This window comes from Hippocampus comes, unplaced genomic scaffold, assembly GCF_001891065.2.
Source record: "Hippocampus comes isolate QL1 unplaced genomic scaffold, H_comes_QL1_v1.1 scaffold104, whole genome shotgun sequence".
Lineage (NCBI taxonomy): Eukaryota > Metazoa > Chordata > Actinopteri > Syngnathiformes > Syngnathidae > Hippocampus > Hippocampus comes.
Genome location: NW_017806072.1, coordinates 3,205,848 through 3,214,644, shown reverse-complemented (window position 1 = coordinate 3,214,644; position 8,797 = coordinate 3,205,848). Strand labels below are relative to the sequence as shown.

At 41.4% G+C, this 8,797-nt stretch overlaps 1 protein-coding gene across 2 annotated transcripts in view; it reads left to right on the top strand.

Moving 5' to 3' along the window:
* Positions 1–5,509, top strand: part of LOC109530454 (SITS-binding protein) — a 24,712-nt gene extending 19,203 nt beyond the window's left edge. For both annotated transcript variants that reach the window (XM_019894212.1, XM_019894211.1), the window contains 3 exons: positions 924–1,045; positions 4,165–4,344; positions 4,434–5,509. In XM_019894212.1, coding sequence (XP_019749771.1) covers positions 924–1,045; positions 4,165–4,344; positions 4,434–4,607 — 476 coding nt within the window. In that variant the 3' untranslated portion in view covers positions 4,608–5,509. The remainder of the gene's footprint in view (positions 1–923; positions 1,046–4,164; positions 4,345–4,433) is intronic.
* The last annotated feature ends 3,288 nt before the right edge of the window (positions 5,510–8,797 follow it).

Genomic DNA, 8,797 nt, shown 5'->3' with positions numbered 1-8,797 from the left:
TTGATTTATTGTCTCTCACCATTGTATGAGGTAGGCATTAGCGTGAAGGGTCTTGCCCAAGGACCCACACTGGATGGTGTTATGTGCTCATTTTATATATATATATATATATATATATATATATATATGTGGCATTCTACAGGTGGGCATTCTACAGGCAGTGAAAGTCCATCCATGTAGCCATCAATCCTGGAGACTATCTCAGCTAATTTTTGTGCGAGAGATGGCTAGATGTACAGGGAACAACATAAAGACAAGTCATCATTAAGTGTCGACATATTTTTGAGTCTTTGGTTGACTTAAAATAAATGTGAAAAAACTCACTCAAGAAAAGTGAGAAGATGCAAATTTCGCACATGAAGGCCGTAGCCAAGATTCGAGCCATGAAACTCAGAACTGTGTGACAGACATGCTAACCTTTTGAACTCGGATTTGCACCAAAAATCTGCATTCGTATTGGCATTGCCAGCAAATGACTGAATCAACTCAAATGGGTTGCTCAATGTACTATTGCCAAAAAACACGACATAGTGCAACAAATGAAAAATCTATTTAGCATAAAAATGGTAAATTGAGAGCACTTACTGTAAAATCCAGTGACTTTTTTTATTTGCAAAAATATATACTCTAAATTATACATTGCAAAAAAAAAACAAAGAAAGGAAAAAAAACAACAACAAAGAAAATCAGTGTGCTATTAAGCACACAGTCCAAAATGGCATATGGCTTCAACTGCCAGATACATAGATGTCAAAACATGCATGTACCGGTAATCCATTTTCTAGTGTAATTGTTGATTTTGCAGATATTTTTTCAAAATTGTTTCTTGGTAAAATGAATAGTAAATATTGCCTGCATGCAGTAATTTCAGCTTTCCAGGTCTTGCACATCATAAAATATCCCGCATCTGTTTATCGGTATAGGTGGGTCTTTATCTGGAGACATGGTCACAGATGAGGAGTTGTACATCCGTTGGCTGGAGATCGTGTCCTTCCTCCCTGTAATCAGCTTCCATACACCTCCATGGGTCTGTGGAGAGGAACAGGTATAGACATTAAACCAGTTAAATGAACAGTTCAATGAACTATACGGTAACTTTCAATACATATTGGCAGTCCTCTGCCAGGGCCAAACCATCCTTGGTTCTCCACCCACTACGAAGACATAAATTTTACCGCAAGCTGGTTATTATTCAGACTGGAGGCTGACAACCCTTGAAGTTGATATTGGAGAATTATTTGTTGCTTAATTTCTTCTTGAAGCAATACATGCTCAATAGAGTGCACTACATGACTTAACTTCAGTGAGCAGAGACGCTGTTGATTCAATCTTTCTGGCTTCGTATGCGGTTTGAAGAAGCAAACAAGGTGTTCAACCTGGGAAGGAGAGCTGCATCCACACAAACTACTGCTATGACACAACTCTTGTGGGCGGCATTATTCTGCACAAAACAATTACTGACATTAAAACAGGAGTCACAAACGTTCAGCTAGAGATTCCTTCATCCCATTGAAAATAATAAAGAGATTTGTGGATCAAGGATGGAATTCATTCAAACCTCTGCATCGGGACCCAAAAATCCAAAATTAATTCTAGCATCCATGAATTTATTCTTATCATCATCAAAATGTCATGGATTGTTCCTTGACCCCTCATCCACTTTTCCTCACAATTTTGTGTAAAGTTCATTTCACACAATGGCAGACTGATGTTGCAAATAAAAGTGAGCCCGGCTTAGGCTGTTCAGTGAGCCAACGGCCTCCTCATTGCTGTGCAGGTTGGTTCCCACGAGAAGATGCTCTATCCAAACAGAGGCTTTGCCCCCTGCAGGAGGGCTACTTATCTACTTGATCCCTCCTGCTGTTCGTTGCATGGCATCAAAACATGTCGTACAGTCTCAGAGAATCCGGTGACTTCTCACAACGTGGACTTAAGGTTCAAGTTTCCCGAACTGACAACATTTGATATTTGTCAAGAGAGGGAAGCCGCACCACCTCGTCCTCCATGCACCCAATAGGAGTGATTGACTGGCCCCTTCCCAACATCACCCGTGGTTTTGGGGTCTATCTGTTCTTTTTTATAATGCCTGCTGTAGATTTATAACTTACACTCTGGAGAGCCATCGACGCAGGAATGATAATGAATTTAAGAACACCACTCAGAAAAGAACATGGCTTTATTGTGCTAGTTGAACGTTCCATGAGTAGTTGACAAGCGTGACAATCAATTTATTTTCCACTCCGCAAATGATATTGGTTGTGACTTGTGTTGCGATGTCAGAGATAAAAATAGACCGTTTGGGAAGCGTGTTAATGTTTTCCATTTTGGCCTGTGCATTGCTCTCCGTTCATCAAGTTTGGATAAGGTGGGACAAAGGAGGTGTCTTGGAGGAGTACAGATCACTGCTCTTTCGTGGGCATTCCAAAGTAATTTAAGCCTAGCACATCATGTGCAATTTATACTGTCACAATGGAAGTGTTAAAGATCATAAGAAACACAAACCACTTGGCTTCTTATTTACAATGCTCTAGTCAAACTCAGCACATTCCTACAAATGTTCTCCATATTTCTTTTCTTGATTTTATTTTATTTTTTTATTAACGACGCATCAGCTATTGTTTTTGTCATGGAATACTGTAGACGATGTGACCCTTAATGGAATGCGCAAGTAAATTACCCAGATGGAAAGAAAAGAACAACTTGAACCTTGTCAAAAACACAAAGCCAACACTGACGTCCTGTGTGAACTTCTACTGCTTGAAGTGACAAAATCTCAGATGGACAAAGTCGTCCCTTTTGTTTAAGACAGAATAACCCAAAATGGTCACTGACATAACCCGAAAAGGACCAAAGTTAAAATAAGCAATGACTGTGAATCAAGCATTGCTGTATGTTTGTGGTCGAAGAGAATTAGATGAAAATAAACAAATGCTTCTGAGCAGGATAGCCATCCTGTTTTTTTTCTTTTTATATCAGTCGACGATATACATACTTGACTCTGACTCAGTCTCCCCACTAGTGGACCTAGAAGTGGAGAAAATGCACAATGATGAGCCCGAGTGACGTGTGTGTGATGATAGCAGGGGAGATGACTAATGGATCAAGAAAGTAGGCGAGTAAGACCAAGCATGCCTCCAGACCTAAATCCTATTGAGTACGTGTGGGGGACATTCTCATATTAAAGGTGAAGAAGTACATGGTCTTGAACATCCGTCAGCTTCGTGGAAGAGGATTCCAGTGGAAACTTCTGAGGCTCTGCTGAACTCAATGCCAAGGAGTGTGTGTGTGTGTGTGGGGGGGGGGGGGGGGGAAAAATACAAAATATTGGCCAAATTTGGACATTTTCAATTAAGGGTGTACTGTAGTCCTTTTTGTTGCCAGCAGTTCAGACTTGAATTGCTGTGTGTGGAGTTATTTTGAGGGGGCAGTAAATGTACACTGATTACTTCAAATTGTAGTCAAGTATGGTTTCTTCATTGCTGTCCACTGAAGACGTGAACAAGAATGTGAGGGGGCTATTCACTTTTGTGAGATGGAGGAATAGAACTTTTTTTTTTCTCTCACTGCATGGGCAAAGGTTTATAATGCAACCAAAATGATTTGTGTTGCCGGTGCTTTGTCCTGCAGACAAGTTTGAATATTAAAATCAAATTCAAGAGAGGCGGCCCGGTAGTCCAGTGGTTAGCACGTCGACTTCACAGTGCAGAGGTACCAGGTTCAATTCCAGCTCCGGCCTCCCTGTGTGGAGTTTGCATGTTCTCCCCGGGCCTGCGTGGGTTTTCTCCGGGTACTCCGGTTTCCTCCCACATTCCAAAAACATGCATGGTAGGCTGATTGAACACTCTGGATTGTCCCTAGGTGTGAATGTGAGCGTGGATGGTTGTTCGTCTCTGTGTGCCCTGCGATTGGCTGGCAACCGATTCAGGGTGCCCCCCGCCTACTGCCCGAAGACAGCTGGGATGGGCTCCAGCACCCCCCGCGACTAGTGAGGATCAAGCGGTTCGGAAGATGAATGAATTTACTGGTATGTAGCCTAAATGGCTGAGAAAACCCAATTAGATCAGCCATCTCAACTAACTGTTTTTGAGATGTGGGTTTTTAATGCAGAGCGTGCGCATGCTTCTGTACTAATGTCATGTGCTGTGCTCTTCTTCTGTAACACAGGTGCTAAACTTAACTCGGATATACATAACAAAGCACCAGAGGGATGTGGTGCCACTCATCGAGAAGTATGCCAAGGAATGGCAGGAGACGGGAAATCCCATCTATCGGCCCATGTGGTGGCTCAATCCAGAGGATCCCGTAACCTTCACCATTGACGACCAGTTCCTCATTGGAGATGAGGTAACGTTCCATCACAATCTCGTGCTGTGCATGTATCCAGATATCTAAGCTTTTTTTGTTTTGTTTTGTTTTGTTTTTGCACGTCGCAGGTTCTGGTGGCACCTGTGGTGGAGAAGGGGGCAGTGAGGAGGGACATTTACTTACCTGACGGGGGCTTCCAGTGGCAGGACAGCCAAAACGCTCAGGTGTTCGATGGAGGGACGTTCCTACAGGACTACCCTGTGCCCTTGGAGGCGGTGGGTGTTTTCTTACGGCGAAGATGAGTCACATGTGACTTATCCTGTTACTGTCTCCAATCATATTTGACACTCGTGCTGTTTTAAACTTGCACTTTTTCCACAAGAGACCATTGACCTTGCCTCAATGCCATGAATTGAGACAACTTGTCAAAATATAACTTTATACTTGCACTTTACAGTTCGACATGATTTCTATTTTTGTTTTTCTTTGGGTGTAGTTTTCTTCTTTTTTTTTTTTTTTAAGACTGTTAATCAGTTTTACCTCTTGGATGATTTTGATTTAATTTTGTTTTTTTTTGTTATGCTTCTTTGTATGTAAGTTCTGGAGAAATATGTGCGTTTACATACTTGTTTTTGCTTTTCTACAGTCTAAAAAGGTATGAACTGCTGCTGTCTCTCTCGAAAAGGAGGGGCAAAACACGCCCCTTGTTGCTTAAAATGAAGTTGAATCTCTCAAGAAGACCAAATGAAGTGAAATGAATATGGTGTTGGAATGGGCTTTATTGAGGGAACCTTAGCTCTCAGAAACTTTGTGCAGACACAATCCTTGCTCACACGTTTTGAAAGAAGGCTTCTACTTGAACCGCTTAGGCCACAGAGCTGATGTTTGAATGAATGTAACTCGCCCACAAATTGTCACTCTTTTTCAGTATCAACAGACACGCCAGAGTATAACACCTCCTTAAGTTTAAACATTTATTTGGTTTCATTGCCTTAACGGCCCTCAGAGAGAAAACGTAACTCCAAAGAGACACGCGACAAAAATGAGTTTGACACCCCTGAATTAGAGGGTGTGCATACTTTTACAACTCCATAATGTCAGTTGTTTATTTTTACTTATCCTCCTGAAAGGATTGCTTTTTTAAACTGAGTTGTTCATGTTATAGGTCATGTTAACCCAAAAAAAAAAGGATTACTCATGGTCTCTTTTTTTTTTTTTTTTTACATCACAAAAGAACTGCCATTTGAACAGGGGTGTGTAGACTTTATACCACTGTATTAACTCTCTTCCAGTGTCAGATGATCAAAAGTGAGAATTTCTATCATTGTCAAGGTAATTTAGATCACAGGCGGAAAAGTCTGGTGCTGGAGGGCCGCTATCCTCCATGTTTTTGATGTTTCCCTCCTCCGATAAACTTGATTCAAATGAACAACTCATCAGCAAGCTGTGCAGAAGCCTGATAACAATCCTGATCATTTGAATCGGGTGTGTTGGAGTACATGCAGGATAGCGGGCCACCCCTGATGGCGACCCAAGATCACGATGTTGTGCAGATGTGTCATACGAAGTGCACAGTGGAGGAATGTACCAGAAAAAGAAATGTTTGTATGGCAAAATATGTTTTGTCCAGAAGCACTGAGCTTTTCTCGCTTCCATTTACTGTGTTAGTAATTGTCTTCAGCCAGATGGCGTTATATTTATAACAGGCCTGCCTTCCTGTGGATGCAAATGGGGTCGGCAAAGGATTAGTAAGGCTGTGTGTACATCAATCACGTTGTCACGACGCATCCTCATCGATTTGTCTGTTATCCAGTGCAAGTGAAATAACGACAACAATAACAACAGGATTTCGCTGGGGTTTATGACTAAAGGCATTTCCATGTAATTTTGCCACACTGTGCTGAGCTTCTCTTGACATCGCATCCATTTCTTCAGTACAGTGAACTGTTTCATTTTCATTCGTCTCCTGGACTAAAATACTCTGGCTAATGAGATACGTTATCCAGTGATCTATATGTTCTTGTTTATTTGCAGTCACATTCAAATTGACAGAAGTCATAACCTTGCACTTGCTTTGCTTTTCGCTTCCTATTCTATAGTATTCTGATGGTTATTGTTTCAGTGGTGTGAGGATACAGACAGACTGAATGCTTTATTTACCACTCCGTTTTCTGTAACCGACCCGTTTACTGTATCAACACTCAGGTCTACTGAAGTTTATCCAATCACCAAATGTCTTAGTACAACACAGTCATGTCTTAATCTCCCCTAAAAATGAATGTACAATGGACAAACTGTGATTTTTTTTTTTCCCCCCACCTGAGGAGCTGTACAGTTCCCACTCGTCACGCGTTGCAGAAATGCCGTGGTATGTTTAAGTGTAAGCTGCCGGAAATGCTTTGTTATTCGCTGTACAGACTGAGCAGACTGTGCCTTAATTTAATATGGAAAATTCGAGTGCCTGGATTATTGCAGTATCAGCAAAGTACATATGATGATGACTGTGCCATTACAAATGTTTGTTTGTATTTTTTTTCTCTCTCTCCTGTAAATCAGCGAATTTAGAATGACTAATTTTCAAATAAAGTTTACATTTTCTTACTACCTCGAGTCTGATGCTTGACATTTATGGAACACCTTTAGGCTTTTTAAAGGCAAGGAACACTGAAGTTTTTTCTCTCGTCATGCCATCCACATCACACATGAGCAGTTTGCTCAAGACTTATTAAATCTTCACAAATTGCTTGTAATCCAAATATAAATGATTTATAGTTAAGAGAGCTTTAAGTGGGAAGGATTCCCTTATGGTTGTCACAATCAGCCCAATCTCCACTGAGCCTTTCGTCCTTACCCTGCGGTCTTGGCTCCTCTCCCCCTTGGGGCCAAGGGGGCCTCGCTCCTCTCCCGCATTAAGACAGGTGCAGCTGGCCGGAGTCATGCGTGGTTCCTCAGTGCCAACAAACAAGCTCACACTCTCCATTTACACCCTGGATTTAATCGCTCACATTCAGAAGGTGCTTTTTTAAATCGAGATAAGATGTGGGGAAGGCAGCTCCATGCTATGTCAGCTGATGAAGACAGGACAAACGAAGGATCCTGTGTGCTATTGCCTCGATCTCTTTGAAGGATACATATGTCTCTGGGATCAACCTCACTGTATGTTCTGTACAATAAATCAGCTTGCTGCATATAATGATAATAATGCGTCAGATTTGTATGACACTTTTCTGGACTCTGGACACACAAAGCACTCACAATGCCAAAACTTATATTTGAAGACAGCACGTAGACAGTTTCATCCAGACAACCACAAACCAACGTTTAAATTATATTTGTTTTCATGTAATCATACATCACAATTAGGCATATCTACACGATTGTCCAATTGTGCCTGAGAAAAATATTGTCCAAAATAACTAGAAATGAAGGCTGGCAATTGTGATGGAACACTGCTGCACAACGCAGGAGTGAATTACCTTTTTGAAAAAAAAAAAACAAAAACAAAACAGGACAGGACAAAGTCACGTCACCTCTTTTGTTTTGAGGGAGCAAAAGCAGTTCATGAATTAAGATGGCGACAACTGCAGCTTGCAGAGCTCTCTCAAAGTCTACTTTTAGAAAGTGCAAGTCAAGGCTTTAAGTATCAGTGTCTGCTCTTCGAGCTTGCCAATTAAGTCTACAATTGAATTGGTGGTGGTGTTCAGAAGGAAACTCTTTATTAGGCTGGTAAAGCTTTGCCTAATTTCTCTCTTTATGCTTGAATTGCAATAAGAATGTTTTCTTCAGGAGCAATACTCATCAAATCTTTCTGGGGTCATTTAGGGTCAGCATAAACGTTGCTGTATGTAAACATAACAAACACGTGAATTCGGAGATGAAAAGGCCGTTTTGTATGTTAATCAGCCAATCGGAAGGTTCTCGGATGAGTAAGCTGACCTCAGGAATGCAGTCTTGAAATGTTAGCCTGCTATCGGAAGCCCAGGCCAGGGTGACATCAGGCTGGGCATGAGTGTGTATGAGTGAGTGAAAAGGCGACTGCCCACATGGCGGACAGTGTCACATGTAATTGTTTCCTGCCCGTGCCCTCCTTGGACAGGTGTCACCTTGTGACGCCTTCAAACATCTTGCTTCAATATGAGTGACTGGCTGAACCTTCCATGGGACAATTACTAAACACGGTACTCTCCAAAACGGAAATGAGTACCTGAGTGCTGCTAGTGCAGCCATGTGGTGAGGTGTCAGGATAATGTGACTGAGGGGGGCGGTAATAATAATAATGAATACTTAATGAAAACCTTACAATTTGCTTCAGAGTAACTGCTGTAGATGAATACATCGAAAAAAGGATCTCTTTATCTTTCATGTGCCTTTTTTAATATAAGCAGGACAGCTATGTGCCGTATATTTGATACAAATAGCTAATGATGCATGATTAAAGGTGAAACTAAAAGTTTGATTGATTTGACAAAAACACACAAGAGACTATCATACC